At 43.1% G+C, this 20749-nt stretch overlaps 1 protein-coding gene across 10 annotated transcripts in view; it reads right to left on the reverse strand.

The window, feature by feature from the left end:
* The window catches only part of LOC137380660 (uncharacterized), a 239302-nt gene that overhangs the window by 188355 nt on the left and 30198 nt on the right, over positions 1–20749 (reverse strand). For all 10 annotated transcript variants that reach the window (XM_068052842.1, XM_068052840.1, XM_068052838.1 and 7 more), the window contains 2 exons: positions 17008–17121; positions 1528–1644 (listed from right to left, as the gene is read on the reverse strand). In XM_068052842.1, coding sequence (XP_067908943.1) covers positions 1528–1644; positions 17008–17121 — 231 coding nt within the window. The remainder of the gene's footprint in view (positions 1–1527; positions 1645–17007; positions 17122–20749) is intronic.

Below are 20749 nucleotides of genomic sequence, written 5' to 3' on the forward strand. Positions count from 1 at the left end.
GGATGCCTGATGTGATCTTTACCAACATCCAAGTAATATTCGAAGCAAAAGTTTAGATTTATTTAGAATTAATGTTGGTATTTTTTTTTTTTAACTTAGAGATACAACACTGAAGCAGGCCCTTTGGCCCACCGAGTCTGTGTCGACCAACAACCACCCATTTATACTAATCCTACACTAATCCCATATTACCTACCACATCCCCACCATTCTCCTACCACCTACCTACACAAGGGGCAATTTACAATGGCCAATTTACCTATCAACCTGCAAGTCTTCGGCTGTGGGAGGAAACCGGAGCACCCGGCGGAAACCCACGCGGTCACAGGGAGAACTTGCGAACTCCACACAGGCAGCACCCAGAACTGAATCCGGGTTGCTGGAGGTGTGAGGCTGCGGTGCCAACCACTGTGCCACACAGAAACCCTCTAATTTCCCTTAAAAAAGGGAAATTGCAGACAAATTTCCAACAGTTTTGGGAATCAAACACCATATTTCACTGTCAGGGATCTTCATATACATACAGTGGATGGCAAGCATAAATGCCCGCTTGATTGGCACCCCATCCACCATCTTCAACATTCACTCCCTCCACCACCGACACACAGTGGCAGCCATGTGCACCATCTGCAAGATGCACTGCAGCAACTCACCAAGCCTCCTTCTACAACACCTTCCAAACCCGCAACCTCTACCACCTAGAAGGATAAGGGAAGCCGATGCATGGGAACACCACCACCTGCAAATTGCCCTCCAAGTCACACACCATCCTGACTTGGAACTATATCGCCGTTCCTTCTCTGTCACTGGGTCAAAATGCTGGAACTCCCTTCCTAACAGCACTGTGGGTGTACATACACCCCAAGGAATGCAGCGGTTCAAGAAGGCAGCTCACTGCCACCTTCTCAAGGGCAATTAAGGATGGGCAATATATGCTGGCTTAGGCAGCAACGCCCACATCCCCCCGAACGAATAAAATAAAATATTTTAAAGAAAAATACTGACCTTTGTTTCTTCAGCTCCAATGACTGATTACAATGGCTCAGCTGCTAAAAAAAAGGAAAATGACCCTCCCCATGCATGCTGTCATTGATTGAAAGTCACAAGCTGAAACAAAGTCAAAATGAGCCAAATTACATTATCCATCAATGAATCCAAAGTGACCAAATTCTGATGATAGGAGGTTTTCAGTTTGGTCCAGATTTCACCCTTGATTCATAGCAGTGCTCCTTCAAATTGCAGCTGAGGTATTGCCATGTCCACGTTTTCAATTTGCCTAAAAGGGCTTGAAGTTTGCTTTACAGTGAAAAGTACTCACAGTCTTTTGGCTGGAAGTGAACGGAAAGCCACCTGTCATCTCACTGACAGGAAGTAACTATCTGTCTCTCACCAATGTGTTTTACATCAAAGCTGAGAGCTTTGAAAAATATAGCACATATTAAGCCAAGCCACTGATGTTAATACAGATGAACAAGATACTTTTTCAAAAATAATCAGATTGTACCATTACATATAAATGTGCAGTACCTTAAAACAGATTGTTCAGCATCATCCTGGAGAAAGATATCATCCTTCTGCAGAGAAGGAAAATCCAACAACAGAGTTGAACAGCCCGTATCTTTGATGTCACAAGGCACAGAAGTACTGGTGGCACAGAAGTGACAATAAAAACAGTAAGTGTCTTTTAAAGTGATGCAATAAAAAAAAATTTAAAATCCCTGTGAACAAGTTTGCATCATCTAACCATTTCAGCTGGCAAATCTCCAATAGACGGACTGATTGGAAGTGGAAAAGATTGCTGGTGACTTTAGCTAAAGGCTGGGTTATTGTGTTAACATAATCTCAAAATGTGCTATTTACAATGAAAACTGAAAACGAGAAAGGAAAATCAGTTCATAATCGTAGTAACAATGTAAACTTCAGAATAAAGACTTCCAGCTTTAAGGTTCAGGTTGTGCAGTTACCATGTACTTAAAATGAATTATTTCAACTGTAGTGAACTTCATCAGCTGTCACTTGGCTTCCAACTGGAAGAATTAACTGTATGGCTGTCCAGTAAAAGTAAAATTTAGCACTGGAAGGGAAGTCCTGGCCTTGTCCATCTCAGCCAACTGCATGTAGAGGTCAAAATATTATTGACCCAATTTTGAAAGTCCATTGAATACTAGGAGCAGAGATTAATATAGTTTAAGACCCATTTTATTAAATGGAATTATAATTCGGTTTACAACCAAACTGACACACTTTTACTGTAATATCATCAAAGCACAATTCTGTTCAACAGCACAAAGCTCGACTGGAATGAGCCTGTTTGGATTAATTTTTGAAGAGCTTTTGCATCAACATGCCAGAATTTTGTTTGGATGTCAAGAACCATGAAGCATTAAAATACAAAGGGAAGTTTTTCTTGAATTTAGGGAAACAGTGCAGTTGCAGACAAAGAAGGAAAGTCACAAAATTCGTTGGTCATCTCTCACCCACTGAGATAAACAATAATTTTACTGAGCCATACTGTTATAATTTTGTTAAAACATGTTGTGGCAAAACAGTATTATACACCACTCAGGGATAAACCACAGCACATTACCGTGGTCATGGCTGCCATCTTACCAAAAATGTTATGGAATGGTGCAGTTGACACATTAGGTACAACATCCCTGCTGGTTCTGCCATCTTCTATGTATACTTAATGCACAGTAGGAAATATAGGCAAAATGTGATGCTGGATAAAATGCCATCTGTGGGATGATGTTTGAAATGTTTCCAATGTAACAGAAATATAATCCTCGTGTAAGGGGTGGGATCTAGCCTCGGGGGCCCTCCAGCACTGACGCTGACAGTGTATCCACAGTGTAAGGGAGGTTCCCTATTTTAAATATTCCTGTTTCACTGTGGATGCCTGCCATAGCAGGGGGCATGGTAGAGGTGGTCCAGGACAGTGCAAGTGACAACCTCAGTGTCCTAACACCCAGAAAAAGTTTCAAGGACCCAGCAATCTGCTGGAAGAATCTTCAAAGTTATTTTGGGGGTCCAGGCCATTGGACAGTCCCTGGATATTTGCGACATGTATTTTGACTGTATTAACACTTAGATTGAGACTGCTGCTGGTTTAGGCAATGTCTGTCTTCTGAAACAAACTCAAGTACTCAAACTTTGTTTATTGTTATGAGTAGTTTTATCACTGTAATATGAACTCTATAAAAATAAAATCAATACTTGAAATACAATATTCAATTAAAAAATAAACTTTCAACAGTATTTCTACTTGCTTTCCCAGTTATACCCTTTTCCATTCTCTTAATTTTACTTGTTTTCTTTATGACCGATCTTGTCTGTACCTTTTAAAATGGTTGAACCCTTTACTTACCTGATACCTGTTTCCTTCATGCTCCTGTTGATCAGCACAGAAATGGGAACAATTTAAATAAAAATGTGGTTTTTAATGCCTGAAAACAGGCTCCAAAGGATGATTGTTCGGCAACTGAAAACCCACACTGATGCTTTGTCATGCCATAGATATGTGTAAAAAAATGTGTGTACAGGAAGAGCCTACTGATAAACAGCAACCCCAGAAGACCACACCCAGAAGACATGTGAACAGTTTACTAAGCCAAATGAACTGAAGCATTTTGTGGTGGAATTAATTATATATAGGTGGAGATTGAGGAACTCAAAGGCTGCTAAGATTTAAACCAAGGACTGAGAAGCAGCAGAAAAGTTTTAACACAAATGCATGGTGTGGATATTGGCCTGGATTTACTTCCAAGGTGGTATTGTCTCTAAAGGTAGGTTGGGACTGGTCTCCCACTTGACTCTGCCGTGCAGCCAACCCATTTTGCTGGGTTGCAGTCAGTTATATATTCAGGGCTGACTCCCAGCTGCAGCGTGGAAATCTGGCAGACAGGAACAACCTTTGGTGCTGCACACAGCATTCGTTTCAGAACCTCAAAATGATGCAAAAACTGTACTGAAGTAGGAAGACAAGGAAAGCAGCCTGTTTCCCAAGCCCTACCAGTCCATGCCATTTAAATTTGGTAGATAGTCAATGGGCAACCAGCTGATCGGATGGGATTCCTCCTAGCGTGGGTGAGGTGGGGCAGAGGTAGGATTTTGTCTGGCTGATTTAGGGGCAAGGATTCAGCAGTAGACCTCCCCACAAAATTTTCGATGCTGCTCAATTCTGAGATTGCCCAAGAGCAGGTGATTTGCCAAAAGAAAATCCGGGCCAATTTTTCCACGATACTCACTACAGCAATAGTGTAAAGGGCAGAGATGGGGATGAGTTTCAAAAGTATGTTCAGGAGAAATTTCAGCATCAGCATGTTTCCAGTTCGATGAGGAAGGAGGCATTGCTGAATCTGGTTCGAGGGAATGAGGTGGGACAAGTGGATCAAGTGTCAATAGGGGCACATTTAGGGGACAGTGATCATATATCATAAGGTTTAGGTTATGGAAAAGGACAAAGAGCAGTCTGGAGTAAAAATAATTAATTGCAGGAGGGCCAAGATCAGTGGCGTGAGAAAGGATCTGGCTCAGGAAAATTAGAATCAGAGATTGGCTGGCAAAACCGTAATGGAACAATGGGCTGCCTTTAAAAAGGAGATAGTTTGGATACAGTCGAGGTACATTCTCAGGAGGGGAAAAGGTAGGACAAACAAAGACAGAGTTCCCTCTATGAGGAAAAAGATACAAAGTAAGATGAAGCAGAAAAAGGGTGCACATGACAGATGTCAGGTTGATAATACAAGTGAGAACCAGGCTAAATGTAGAAAGTTCAAAGGGAATGTGAGAAAAGAAATAAGGGCAGCAAAGAGAAGGGTAGAGCTAAGAAGAGACTGGCAGCTAACATAAAAGGGAATGCAAAAGTCTTTTATAGGCATAAAAATAGTAAAAGGGAGATAAAAGGAGTGGGGCCAATTAGGGACAAGAAAGGGGATTTAAGCATGGAGGCAGAGGACATGGCTGAGCTGCTAAATGAGTACTTTGCACCTGTCTTTACCAAGGAAGAAAATGGTGCCCAAGTCATAGTGAAAGAGGAGGTAGTTGAGAGACTGGATGAGTTAAAAACAGATAATGAGTTTGTATTAGAAAGGTTGACAGTACTTAAAAAGTTGATAAGTCACCAGGACCATATCAGGTGCATCTGAGGATACTGAGAGAAGTAAGAGTGAAAATTGCAGACATGATCTTCCAACCCTCCTTAGATACAGGGGTGATGCCAGAGCACTGGAGAGTTGAAAATGTTACACCTTTGTTCAAAAAAGGGTGTCAGGCCATTCAGTTTAACCTCAGTGGTGGGAAAGGTTTTAGAAACAATAATTTGGGACAAAATTAACAGTCACGTAGACAAATGTGGACTAATTAAGGAAAGCCAGCATGAATTTGTTAAGGGCAAATTGTGTTTAACTAACATGCTTGAACAAAGAACAAAGAACAGTACAGCACAGGAACAGGCCATTCGGCCCTCCAAGCCTGCGCCAATCTTGATGCCTGCCTAAACTAAAACCTTCTGCATTTCCGGGGACCGTATCCCTCTATTCCCATCCGATTCATTTATTTGTCAAGATGTCTCTTAAACGTCATTATTGTACCTGCTTCCACCACCTACCCCGGCAGCAAGTTCCAGGCAGTCACCACCCTCTGTGTAAAGAACTTGCCTCGCACATCCCCTCTAAACTTTGCCCCTCTCACCTTAAACCAATGTCCCCGAGCAACTGACTCTTCCACCCTGGGAAAAAGCTTCTGACTATCCACTCTGTCCATGCCGCTTATAACTTTGTAAACCTTTATCATGTCGCCCCTCCACCTCCATCGTTCCAGTGAAAACAATCCGAGTTTATCCAACCTCTCCTAATAGCTAATGCTCTCCAGACCAGGCAACATCCTGGTAAACCTCTTCTGTACCCTCTCCAAAGCCTCCACGTCCTTCTGGTAGTGTGGCGACCAGAATTGCACGCAATATTCTAAGTGTGGCCTAACTAAAGTTCTGTACAGCTGCAGCATGACTTGCCAATTTTTATGCTCTATGCCCCGACCGATGAAGACAAGCCTGCCGTATGCCTTCTTGTCTACCTTATCCAACTGCGTTGCTACTTTCAGTGACCTGTGGACCTGTTCGCCCAGATCTCACTGCCTGTCAATACTCCTAAGGATTCTGCCATTTACTGTATACTTCCCACCTGCATTAGATCTTCCAAAATGCATTACCTCACATTTGTCCGGATTAAACTCCATCTGCCATTTCTCCACCCAAGTCTCCAACCGATCTAGATCCTGCTGTATCCTCTGACAATCCTCATCACTATCCGCAACTCCACCAACCTTTGTGTCGTCCGCAAACTTAATAATCAGACCAGCTACATTTTCCTCCAAATCATTTATATATACTACAAAGAGCAAAGGTCCCAGCACTGATCCCTGCGGAACACCACTAGTTACATCCCTCCATTCAGAAAAGCACCCTTCCACTGCTACCTCTGTCTTCTATGACCGAGCCAGTTCTGTATCCATCTTGCCAGCTCACCTCTGATCCCGTGTGACTTCACCTTTTGTACCAGTCTGCCATGAGGGACCTTGTCAAAGGCTTTACTGAAGTCCATATAGATAACATCCACTGCCCTTCCTTCACCAATCATCTTTGTCACTTCCTCAAAAAACTCAATCAAATTAGTGAGACACGACCTCCCCTTCACAAAACCATGCTGCCTCTCACTAATAAGTTTGTTTCCAAATGGGAGTAAATCCTGTCCCGAAGAATCCTCTCTAATAATTTCCCTACCATTGAAGGAAGGCTCACCGGCCTATAATTTCCTTGCTACCTTTCTTAAACAAAGGAACAACATTGGCTATTTTCCAGTCCTCTGGGCCCTCACCTGTAGCCAATGAGGATGCAAAGATTTCTGTCAAGGCCCCATCAATTTCTTCCCTTGCCTCCCTTAGTATTCTGGGGTAGATCCCATCAGGCCCTGGGGACATATCTACCTTAATGCTTTGCAAGACACCCAACACCTCCTCCTTTTTGATAATGAGATGACTGAGACTATCTACACTCCCTTCCCTAGGCTCATCATCCACCAAGTCCTTCTCTTTGGAGAATACTGATGCAAAGTACTCATTTAGTACCTCGCCCATTTCCTCTGGCTCCACACATAGATTCCCTTCTCTGTCCTTGAGCAGGCCAACCCCTTCCCTAGTTACCCTCTTGCTCTTTATATACATATAAAAAGCCTTGGGATTATCCTTAATCCTGTTTGCCAATGACTTTTCATGACCCCTTTTCGCCCTCCTGACTCCTTGCTTCAGTTCCTTTCTACTGTTTTTATATTCCTCAAGCGATTCATCTGTTCCTAGCCTTCCAGCCCTTACGAATGCTTCCTTTTTCTTTTTGACTAGGCTCACAATATCCCGCATTATCCAAGGTTCCCGAAACTTGCCAAACTTATCCTTCTTCCTCACAGGAACATGCTGGTCCTGGATTCTAATCTGTTGACATTTGAAAGACTCCCACATATAAGATGTTGATTTACCCTCAAACAGCCGCCCCCAATCTAAATTCTTCAGTTCCTGCCTAATATTGTTATCATTAGCCTTCCCCCAATTTAGCACCTTCACCCGAGGACTACTCTTATCTTTATCCACAAGTACCTTATAACGTATGGAATTATGGTCACTGTTCCCGAAATGCTCCCCTACTGAAACTTCAACCACCTGGCCGGGCTCATTCCCCAATACCAGGTCCAGTACAGCCCCATCCCTAGTTGGACTATCTACATATTGTTTCAAGAAGCCCTCCTGGATGCTCCTTACAAATTCTGCCCCATCTAAGTGAGTCCCGGTCAATACAAGTGAAGTTAAAATCACCCACCACTACAACCCTGTTACCTTTACATCTTTCCAAAATCTGTCTACATATTTGCTTCTCTACCTCCCGCTGGCTGTTGGGAGGCCTGCAGAAAACCCCCAACATCATGACTGCACCCTTCCTATTCCTGAGCTCCACCCATATTGCCTCGCTGCACGACACCTCTGAGGTGTCCTCCCGCAGTACAGCTGTGATATTCTCCTTAACAAGTAATGCAACTCCCCCACCCCTTTTACATCCCCCTCTCTCCCGCCTGAAGCTTCTAAATCCTGGAACATTTAGCTGCCAATCCTGTCCTTCCCTCAACCAAGTCTCTGTATTGGCAACAACATCATATTTCCAAGTACTAATCCAAGCTCTAAGTTCATCCGCTTAACCGGTTATACTTCTCGCATTGAAACAAATGCACTTCAGACCACCAGTCCCGCTGTGCTCCGCAACATCTCCCTGCCTGCTCTTCCTCTTAGTCTTACTGGCCTTATTTACTAGTTCCCCCTCATTTATTTCACTTGCTGTCCTACTAGTTTAAACCCTCCCGAGTGATGCTAGCAAACCTCGCAGCCAGGATATTTGTGCCCCTCAAGTTTAGATGCAACCTGTCCTTCTTGTACAGGTCCCATCTGTCCCTGAAGAGATCCCAATGGTCCAGATAGCTGAAACCCTCCCTTCTACACCAGCTGTTCAGCCACGTGTTTAGCTGCACTATCTTCCTATTTCTAGCCTCACTGGCACGTGGCACAGGGAATAATCCCGAGATTACAACCCTAGAGGTCCTGTCTTTTCACTTTCTACCTAACTCCCTCAACTCCCCCTGCAGGACCTCGTCACTCTTCCTGCCTTTGTCATTGGTACCGATGTGTACCACAATGTCTGGCTGTTCACCCTCCCCCTTCAGAATGCCCCCTGTCCATTCAGACACATCCTTGACCCTGGCACCAGGGAGGCAACATACCATCCTGGAGTCTCTTCCACAGACGCGCCTATCTGTGCCCCTGACTATAGAGTCTCCTATAACTATTGCTTTTCTGCATTTGTCCCTCCCTGCTGAACAACAGTGCCAGCCTTGGTGCCACTGCTCTGCCTGCTGCTGTTTTCCCCTGATAGGCCATCCCCCCAACAGTATCCAAAATGGTTAGAGAGGGGGATAGCCACAGGGGATTCCTGCACTGACTGCCTGCCCCTTCCAGCGGTCACCCATCTATCTGCCTGCATCTTGGGTGTAACCACTTCTCTAAAACTCCTGTCTATGACGGTCTCTGCCACCTGCATGCTTCTAAGTGCATCCAGTTGCCGCTCCAACCGATCCATGTGGTCTGTGAGGAGTTGCAACTGGGTACACTTCCTGCAGATGTAGTTGTCCGGAACGCTGGAAGCGTCACGGACCTCCTACATCTCACAGGTGAAGCACTTCACCCCTCTAACTGACATTTCTCGCACTAATTAAATTAATTTAAAATAAATAAATACTTATTAAATCCTTACTAAGTTTTTTGATGAAGTAACAAAGAGGATTGATGAGGGTAATGTGGTTGATGTGGTGCACATGGACATCCAAAAGGCATTTGATAAAGTGCCACATAACAGGCTTGTCAGCAAATTTCAAGACCAAGGAATAAAAGAGACAATGGCAGCACGGATACGAAGTTGGTTAAGTGACAGGAAACAGAGATTAGTGGTAAACGGTTGTTTTTCGGATTGGAGGAAGGTTTATAATGGGGCTCCCCAGGGGTCAGAACGTGGATATATATTAATGACCTGGACTTGGGTGTGCAGGGCACAATTTCAAAAATTGCAGATGACACCAAGTATTGTGCACTGTGAGGAGGATAGTGATAAACTTCAAGAGGACATAGTCGGGCTGGTGGAATGAGCAGACAGGTGGCAGTTGAAATTTAATGGAGAGAAGTGTGAAGTGATACTTTTTTTTTTACTCATTCATGGGAATTGGGCGTCGCTGGCCAGGCCAGCATTTTATTGTCCATCTCTAATTGCCCTTGAGAAGGTGGCGGTGACCTGCCTTTTGGAACCGCTGCAGTCCATTTGGGGTAGGCACACTCACAGTGCTGTTAGGAAGGGAGTTCCAAGATTTTGACCCAGTGACAGTGAAGGAACGGCAATATACCGTGGCTACAAGAGCAGGTCAGAGGCTAGGAATTCTGTGGCGAGTAACTCACCTCCTGACTCCCCAAAGCCTGTCCACCATCTACAAGGCAAAAGTCAGGAGTGTGATGGAATACTCTCCACTTGACTGGATGGGTGCAGCTCCAACAACACTCAAGAAGCTCGACACCATCCAGGATAAAGCAGCTCCCTTGATTGGCACCCCATCCATAAATATTCACTCCCTCCACCATCAACGCACAGTGGCAGCAGTGTGTACCATCTACAAGATGCACTGCAGCAACCCACCAAGGCTCCTTAGACACCACCTTCCAAACCCTTGACCTCTACCAACTAGAAGGACAAGGGCAGCAGATGCATGGGAACACCACCACATGCAAGTTCCCCTCCAAGTCACACACCATCCTGACTTGGAACTATATCACTGTTCCTTCACTGTCGCTGGGTCGAAATCCTGGAACTCACTTCCTAACAGCACTGTGGGTGTACCTACTCACATGGACTGCAGCGGTTCAAGAAAGCAACACACCACCACCTTCTCAAGGGTAATTAGGAATGGGCAATAAATGCTGGTCTTGCCAGCAACGCCTCCATCCCATGAATGAATTTTAAAAAACCATGTTGACTCTGCCTGATTACCTTCAATTTATCTAAATGCCCTGCTATAACATCTTTAATAATAGCTTCTCACATTTTCCCTAAGACAGATGTTAAGCTAATGGCCTGTAGTTTCCTGCTTTCTGTCTCCCTCCCTTTTTGAATAAAGGAGTTACATTCGCTATTTTCCAATCTAACGGAACTTTCCCCGAATCTAGGGAATTTTGGAAAATTAAAACTAACGCATCACAAGCCACTTCTTTTAACACCTTAGGATGAAGTCCATCAGGACCCAGGGACTTGTCAGCCCGCAGCTCCAACAATTTGTTCAGTACCACTTCTCTGGTGATTGTAATTTTCTTGAGCTCCTCCTTCCCTTCCATTTCTTGACTTATAGCAATACTGGGATGTTACTTGTAACCTCAATAGTGAAGAGCGATGCAATACATCTGTTCAATTCATTATTAATTCCCCAGACTCATTTTCTGTCGGACCAACACTCACTTTGTTAACTCTTCTTTTTTAAATATCCATCTGTCTTTATATTTCTAGCTAGCTTTCTCACAAACTCTAATTTTACATTCCTTATCAATCTTTTAGTCATTCTTTGCTGTTTTTTATATTTTGTCCAATCTTCTGACCTGCCTCCCATCTTTGTGCAATTGTAGGCTTTTTCTTTAAGTTTGATACTATCTTTAACTGTTTTAGTTAACCACGGATAGTGGGACCCACCCTTGGAATTTTTCTTTATCATTGAAATGTATCTATTCTGTGTATTCTGAAATATTTCCTTAAATGTCTGCCAGTGCATCTCTATTGACCTATCCCTTAACCTGATTTGCCAGTTCACTTTAGCTAGCTTTGCTTTCATGCCCTCATAATTGCTCTTATTTAAGATTAAAATACAAGTCTTGGTCCCACTCTTCTTTCCCTCAAACTGAATGAAGCCAGGAGGACAGGTGCAGAATGGAACACAGAGGCCACATTCTATTGATGAGCTTGAGCTGACTCTGGAATGAAGAAATGTGAGACTTCCTCCTCCAGGGAATCCCATTCCATTTTGTTCTGGTCTGAGGTTAAGCCATTACTCTCGGTTCAGATTCCATTTGTACTATAAACTGTGAGGTGAACATAAAGAGGCTGCAAAGAGATAGAAACAGGTTAAGTGGATGGGCAACAAGGTGGCAGATGGAGTATGATGTGTGGAAGTGTGAGGCTATTCACTTTGGTTGTAAGAACAGAGAAGCGAACTATTTTTGAAAGGCATGAAACTTCTAAAATTGATGTTCAGAGACTTGGGTGTACTAGTACAAGGAACACAGAAAGTTAGCATGCAGGTACAGCAAGCAATTGGGAATAAAATGGCATGTTGGCCTTTATTGGAAGGGGATTGGAGTACAAGAATAAGGAAGTCTTGCTAAATTTGTACAGGGCTTTGGTGGGACCACTCCTAGAGTACTGTGTGCAGTTTTAGTCTCCATATTTAAGGAAGGATATACTTGTATTGGAGACGGTACAGTGAAGATTCACTAAATTAGGTCCTGGGATGAGAGGGTTGTCCTATGATGAGAGGCTAAGTAAATTGTGCCTATACTCTCTAGAGTTCAGAAGAATGAGAGGTGATCTCATAGAAGCAATCAAAATTCTGAAGTGGGCTTGACCGGGTAGACAGAGGTTGTTTCCCCGGGCTGAGGAATCCTGAACATGGCAGCACAGCCTCAGGATAAGGGGTTGATCATTTAAGGCTAAGATAAGGAAAAACTTCTTTACTCAAAGGGTTCTGAATCTTTGGAATTCTCTACCCCAGAGGGTTGTGGATGCTCCATCAGATTTTTGGTGTCTCAGGAATCAAATGATATGGGGAGTGAACGAGAAAGTGGAATTGAAGTAGAAGATCAGCCGTGAGCGTAGTGAATGGCGGAGCAGGCTCGAGGAGCCGAATGGTCTACTCCTGTTCCTATTTCTTATGTCCTTATAACAGCAGCATTGGTGTGAGGTGAAACCACTTGACACTAACCATTGCTGTAGTGCAAATGTACTCACAATCTTTAAAAATTACAGGAAAAAAATACAACCAAGTCATGATTTCAAAAAATAGCAATAATGTCATATGAGGTGTTATGGCTGTTCATCATTAGGGCGGAGGCCATAAATCACCAGATAGCACTACAATGATTAGCAAACACTCTAAGTTGCGTATTGTGCGATTTGCTCATTAGGTTCAATACATTTAAGTATTCAAAGTGCTTGACCTTCATTGAGGTTCCTTGGCCACATCATGCAGTAGCAAACAGAAATGTGCAAAAATATGAACAAGAGTTTGAAATATTCATCGATGTAGCTTTTCGTCATTATAGTTTTCGATCATTATGTTAAAATAGGTGTGTTCCAATATCTAACACTAAAAAGTACATGTCGGTTTGTCTTCTGATAAGTGCATTGCGATTATTCAGCAATCACTAACATTTCTGCTTGCATGTACCAGTCTCACTGCAGACATATGCAGATATGAGAGCACAGCTGGAACTAGAAAGATTTAAAGTATTTTAGAACAGTTGTTACATTAGATTAGGCTGTGCAATTAAAATTTCTCACTTTCGGTCTTCAGCACTTAACCCTTTCTTGCCAATTATGAGTTCACTTTTCTCCAGTTAAAATTTTTTAATTCATTTGTAATTTTACCTTTTTCTTGTTCATCTTAACCACATATCTGCAGTTCATGCACAAAATGTAACGTAAAATACAGTGAAAGTTTTTTAAGACAGATAGAAAGTAATCCACAATTTTGCCTAAGGTATCTAATTATTCCTGTATCAGGGAGTAGATAACTTGCAAAACATAATGCAAGTAGCTTATCCATCTGCTTGTTTCATATTCAATCCTGTATTCGAAGCAAAAGTATTCCTTCCATATTATAGGATAGAGTGTTGCCAAGGGTCCTAGATTGTTTGGGAGTCTTCCGGAATTGCCGATTGATCTCCTGGGAGCTGAATCTGGCAACCCGGAAGAAAAGTAGTTCATAACTGCAGTTGTGCCTGTGCACCTCGACTGCCATCATGAGTAAAAGTTTGAAATGATAGTCTTTAATGGCAGTCAATGAAAGCAAGCGCAGATATCAAGACATTAAGTAAATGCTTAACAAATGCATTCTTCAGTTATTGTCATGTAACCAAAACTCCAATAGGTCCAACCAGAGTAGGCAACCCCTTAAGATAATGCCATGTTATTAACTTCTTGAACTCAATACATACATGTTTCCAAATTAAACTGAATATAATATAGGTACTGACATGAATGATCAAATACTTAATTTTTCAAACCGTATGGACTCTTCTTAGCATTAGAAGAGTTACTGCTTTCATCCATTCTCTCATAATATTAAATATTAGTATTAAATTATCTCCAAGGGCTCAGATGTGGTTCAGTACAATGCACAGCTTATAGCAAAGCTTGGGTCTTCTGACTGTTCATTATACTATGAAGGTACTTGTTACTGTTACCCAAAGTATAATAGTGCCCTTTTAACCTGCTGCATTCATGGGAAAAAGCAGGGTAATGTGATTAGCTTTGCATTGCTTGTGCAAAGAGGCAGAACAGACATAATGGACCAAGTGGCTTCCATGTGTGCTGTAAATTTCTATGGTTCTATGGTCATCAAATATTGAATTTCTCTTGTGTGCTATAGCCACAAACACATTCCTTTTTTAATTTTGAAAATATAACTTTTTTTTAAAACAGTGCACATGAGACAGATAAAATCATAAATTGTTCCAGCACAGAAACAGACAAATCTAAAGCAATATTTCTCCACGAGCCACATATAATCCCACTTTCTGATTTGTTACCCATATCCTTTTTATAAGCTACTACCTAACACCTTTTTAAAAAAAATGGACTCTGCTTCAACAAAAGTTTGAGGCAGAGTTTTCCAAATTCTAAGCACCCTCTGTGAAGGAGTTCTGCACTGTTAGATGTACACTCTTTCAGATGTGATGTCAAACTGCCCTCTCTGTTCTCTCAGATGGATGAGAAAGATACCTGGCACTGTCGGAAGAAGAGCAAAGGAGTTTGCCTAGCGTCTCTCAACCAACATCACTAAAACACATTGGCCGGGATTTTATCCGGGCAACGGGGGACGCAGCATCCTGAAAAAGCAATGGCAAGAACCCTACGTCTCCTCTTCTCTGACAGGCCTGCCGAATCTAGTGCCAACTAGGCCCTTAAGTGGACAGCAATGGTCCTGCCACGGGATCAAGGGTCCGGCGACAGATGTCCCACCCTCTGAGAGCTGCTGGCCTCTGTTTAACTGAGCAGTGCCACCTTGGATGCTGCTGCTGGTGGAGCACCTACGTGAGGCCTGGGAGTGACGCTGGACCCAGGCTAAAGGTAGGTCAGGACGGGAGGAGGGTATGGGGGGGTTGGTAGCAAGGGCAGGCGAGTGGCTGTCAGTGAGCCCCCTCCTTCCCGATGCCAGATCCCTCATTCAGGCACGGTGCCTTTTAACGAGAGACACCCCACACCCACCCCCATCCCCCAGAGCTGGCAAGCAGCCAACATGGATTTTTGTGACGTGCTTTCCATGCAGTGACAGGACCACCCGCCACATGATTAATGGCGGTGGGATGAGGCCCTTAGTTGGGCATTAATTGCCAAATTTCGGGCCTCAATTGATGGCAGATCAGGAGGGCCATTCACAGACCTTGGACTTAATTTTGGCAGAGGCGGGAAGATGGCAGCCCCCCCCACCACCATTCCACCCGATTATATGCTCTCCCCGCCTCCAAACCCGCCGCGGGGAGAGCATAAAATTCCCCCCATTGTCGGGTCATTTATCTCATTACTGTTTGTGGGACCTTGCTGTGCAAGTTGGCTGCTGTGTTCTCCTCTCCTACAACACTTCAAAAGTACATCATTAACTGTGAGCACTTTGAAACATCATAAAAGGTCCCATGAAAATGCAAGTCCTTCCTTTTAATTTGTGACTCCTTGTTCCTCTGCTACCATGCAATGGAAACAGAAGGCTTGCACTGCACATTGGTTCAACATACAGCAACATAAAGTGTGCAAAAAAGCAGAAATAAAAGCTCCACTCAATTCTCAATCAGAGCTGTGCCATGCAGGAAAGCATCAAGCAGAAGCATGCTTTTTCGGAAGGGGCAAAGGGAAAAGTAGACCTCCAAACAGCTGGCTGAGAAATGCAACAGTAGAGCTCTTAAAGCAGGCCAACCCTGCGAGTTACATGGCCTGCTGGGACTGAGACGTACAATCTGACAAAATTAGGAATGGATTTGGGCTGTGCGCTTTTTGTCTGAGACTAAATACATTCACTACTCCATTATAGCTGTTGAGTTTTTTCACATGGTTGCCTTCAGAACACCTGACAGCCAGTGAAGAAGTTTAGAACATAATGCAGCAACATCAGGCTGTGATGAGATCAGCTAACATGAAAAGATACTTATACAGTGGGATATATCATGCCACTCAAGATATTTTGTTGAAGTATTTAGGCTGAAATTCTGGGGGTGGTTCTGTAACTCTAGCAGCAGACCAGCAGATCTCCGGTAGAATTTTCGCCCCTTTGTAGCAATTTAAATGGACAGTGGTTTCATGACCATTACATTGTACCTGTTAGAAGATGTAAAAAATAGGACAAACACTTTTTCTTGAAGGCAGTCCTTTTAAGGCATTAAATGGGTGAAATTGCAGAGGAAAATAAAGTAACAATCGCAAAATACAACAAAAAGGTCTAGATTGGGCTTGATGGAAAAAAAAAATACAAATCTGGAAGCTACATTGAAAGCTGGTATTGAAGATTAAAAGGATCTGAAAGCAAGGTCCAGGTGCATGGTCAAACTGCAGGTTTGGATTGTCCCAAACCAATGCTAAAGCCCATTTTGACTCTACAAGGAGTCGGTCATGGCTCATTTGGCAACACTTCTGCGTCTAAGTCAGAAAGTTGTGGATTCAAACCCCGCTCCAAGACTTGAGCACAATAATCTAGGCTGGCACTCCAATGCTTAGAGGTGCTTTCTTTTGGGTGAGATGCTAAACTGAGGCCCCATCTGCCCTCTCAGATGGATGTAAAAAATCCCATGGCACCATTTTGAAGGAGGACAGGGGAGTTATCTCCAGAGTCCTGAATAATATTTGTCCCTCAATCAACATCACAAAAAGATTATCTAGTCATTTATCACATTGCTGTTTGTCGAAGCTTGCTGCGCGCTAATTGGCTGCCGTGTTTCCTACGTTACAACAGTGACTACGCTCCAAAAGTATTTCATTGGCTGTGAAGTTCTTTGGTATGTCCTGAGGACATGAAGGTGTATAAATGCAGGTCATTCTTTTTTTCACTGTTATTTATACTTTCAGTTGATTACACAGCTAGTAAAGTAGTATAGTTAGAAAGAGTATAGTTATGAGGTCAGTACCTGCTCGCAATTTGCTCAGAGCTCTCTTGTACAATCACAGCAGGAACAATGTGAGGAATAACTGCAAACAGAGAATGTGGGAAATCTTCTTGTTTTTCACAAGGTGATGATATACTAGGACAGGAAGAAAAACAGAAATATCATGTGATTTTACAGAGCTAACAATCATACAAATTGCTTCACAAAGTTATCCAGCACTACTCTCAATATTACTTAATTTGTGCTTGAAAAACTCAGCTTACAGCCCACTTGATGGCTCACTGGGTAAATGCACCATGTGGTGAAACACTCAGACATACGATACAAGTAGAGAGGAAATAGCAGAAGTCGAACCATCATTTTCCAGTCCTTACTGGATACGGGTGTGGTTCCAGAGGATCGGAGGACTGCTAACATTGTATCTTTGTTTAAAAAGGTAGCGAGGGATCGACCAAATAATCACAGACCAGTCAGTTTAACTTCAGTAGTGGGCAAATTATTGGAATCAATTCTGAGAGACAGGATAAACTGTCACTTAGAAGGATAGTCAGCATGGATTTGTTAAGGGAAGATCTTGTCTGACCAACTTGATCGAATTTTTTGAAGAAGTAACAAGGAAGATTGATGAGGGCAGTCAGTTGATGTGGTCTACATGGATTTTAGCAAGGCTTTTGACAAGGTCCCACATAGTAGATTGGTTAAAAAAACAAAAGCCCATGGGTCCAGGGAAATGTAGCAAGATGGATATAAAATTGGTTCAGTGGCAGAAAACAAAGGGTAATTGTTGACAGGTGTTTTTGCAACTGGAGGGCTGTTTTCAGTGGGATTCTGCAGGGCTCAGTTCTGGATCCGCTGCTTTTTGTGGTATATATTAATGATTTGGACTTCAATGTAGGGGGCATGATCAAGAAGTTTGCAGACGACACAAAGATTGGCTGTGTGGCAGATAGAGAGGAGGATAGCTGTAGACTGCAGGAAGATATTGATGGACTGGTCAGGTGGGCAGAAAAGTAACAAATAGAATTCAACCGGAGAAGTGTGAGGTGATGCATTTGGGGACGTCAAACAAGGCAAAGGAAATGATATGTGTCGGGTTCGGGTCGGGTCGGGCCGGGCCCATCCTCCAGGTACGGCTTTCAGGCTTGATCGAGTCACGCCAAGTCGGGTCGGGCCAGACACACACGGTAAATGCTCTGCTGGTAAGTATTAAAAATAAAAAATTTACCTGAACTGGAAGTCCGGGATGAAACTAAGTTTGAAACTCGCAGTGAGCGAGTGACGTCACTATGACATCATCACGCATGTGCTGCAACTTCGTGGAGCTTCACAGTCGGATGGTAAGTAAAGGGACGGTTGGGTCGGGCTCGGGTTAGGTCGAGTCAGGGCGGGTTCGGGTCGGGTCAGGCTTGGGGCAAAATCAAAGGGACTCAGGACGGGTCGGGCTCGGGTCTGCTGTGGTTCACTCGGGTTCGAGTCGGGTTCTTTTTTCCCGACTTGAGCAAGCCTCTAAAAGGAATATATGATTAATGGGAGAATACTGAGAGGTATAGAGGAAGTGAGGGACCTTGGAGTGATTGTCCACAGCTCCCTGAAGGTAGCAGGACAGGTCAATAAGGTGATTAAGAAGGCATATGGAATCCTTTCCTTTATTAGCCGAGGTATAGAATATAAGAGCAGGGAGGTTATGCTGGAACTATACAAATCATTGGTTAGGCCACAACATGAGTACTGTGTGCAGTTCTGGTCACCTCATTAGAGAAAGAATGTAATTGCACTAGAGAGAGAGAGTACAGAGGAGATTTACAAGGATGTTGCCAGGACTGGAAAAATGCAGGTATGAGGAAAGATTGGATAGGCTGGGGTTGTTCTCCTTGGAATAGAGAAGGCTGAGGGGAGATCAGACTGAAATGTACAAAATTGTGAGCGGTCTGGATAGAGTGGAGGTGAAGGGCATATTTACCTTAGCAGAGAGGCCAGTGAGTAGGGGGCATAGATTTAAAGTGATTGGGAGAAAGATTAGAGGGGAGATGAGGAAAAGTTTTTTCACCCAGAGGGTGGTGGGGTCTGGAACTCACTGCCTGAAAGGGTAGTTGAGGCAGAAACCCTCAACTCATTTAAAAGAAGTCTGGATATGCACCTCAAGTGCTGTAATCTGCAGGACTACGGACCAAATGCTGAAAGGCGGGATTAGGTTGGGTTGCTCGTTTTTCGGCGGGTGCAGACATGATGAGCCAAGTGGCCTCTTTCTGTGCCGTAAACGTTCTATGATTCTATGACGTATGATACCACACTCAAACCTTTGGTTCTGTACTGGGGTATATTTTCCTCTGTTCACTACATTTGCGAAAAGGCCTTCAGGAGTACTTCACACTCACACTGCCAAATTAGCAAATTCTTAACTAGTGTGGCAGTGGGATACTACACTTGGGCTCAGCAGCACTTCGTTAGGGAGGGGAAAGATTGGCCACACTGTCTGTTCTTCATCATTGCCTGGCGCCCTCTGTTCCCTGCCGAAGGAAAATTAGATAAAAACCTTGCCCACGTTGCTCATATGCACTAACCCACACTTCTACACAATCAGAAATATTGGCTTTAAGTAACATTGGCTTGTGAATTTGTGATCACCTGCTAACCTCTCAGTTAGAGAACAGTGCGTATAGGCACTTTAAAAAGGGGGCAGGTATGGCTGGGAAATAAATAGACTGTTTATTTCTATAGTTCTATACATCTGGAAGAGTAGTGGTCTCTTGAATGTTAGCGGTGCCTGACAACATTAAGTGTGCAGATCATATAATGCACAAAATAAACTCATTAAACTCTGAGACAGGTAAATCATTGTTTTGGATATGTTCTAATGTGATAGCAGTTTTATCACAGTAAAAGTTATTGCATTTCTACCAGATAATTTTTTTTTGCAATATAGTATTAATGTTCAGTCAGCAATATGTTAATCATTATCACTATTGTCATACCAAGCGGTGGAAATTCTAGAGTGTCCATTTTTGGGGGCCTACACCGAAGGTGCCACCAATATTGAGCCTTGGGATTAATTTTGATCAAACCAGTGTGTCGTGAGCAGACAGACATTGAAGAGTCAATGAAGAGCGGGCCGTTGTTCAAATATAATTTACTTACAGTGAGCTGAATATTTAAGGAATTCAAGAAAACAAGTAGACCCACTCTTTAGTTTAAAAAAATCATCTTGTTGAGGTACTGAAGTAAAGAATTTGGAATTACAAAGAAGAGGAATTGATAGTTAAATAACAAAATTCCTACTTCTGGAGAAGTAAACCATTACTGGCCTGTAAGTGAACAACAGAAAGAGCCATTACAATTCCCTCAGCGGGTAAGCAGGCCCGTAGCGGTCTGAAAATGGTGTCAAGACTATTTATCATTTCTGTTTACACTGGCAACCTGGCCACTGCCATTTTGTGTTGGGTCTTTAGAAGGGCAGCTGGAAGCGGGAAGCCATGCAAATATGCAATATGCAAATTAGGGTCTTGTTATGTACATATAACAAGAAGAAGGTTGAAATGCTGACACATGGGCTGAAATGTTAATTGTAAGCCTCAAAAGTTAACCATTGGGATCTATGCATAAGTAATCTTTAAGGTTTATGCTTTCACAAGATGGTTAACATTTAAATTCATTGCAGTTATATTTGAACCAGGGATCGAGCAAATTAGTATTGGTGAAATCCACAGCCCAAGAAAGTGTCTGGGCTCAACAGCAATTCCACATTCCAACATCATTACTAAAGCAT

The sequence above is a fragment of the Heterodontus francisci genome, chromosome 20, assembly GCF_036365525.1.
Source record: "Heterodontus francisci isolate sHetFra1 chromosome 20, sHetFra1.hap1, whole genome shotgun sequence".
NCBI lineage: Eukaryota > Metazoa > Chordata > Chondrichthyes > Heterodontiformes > Heterodontidae > Heterodontus > Heterodontus francisci.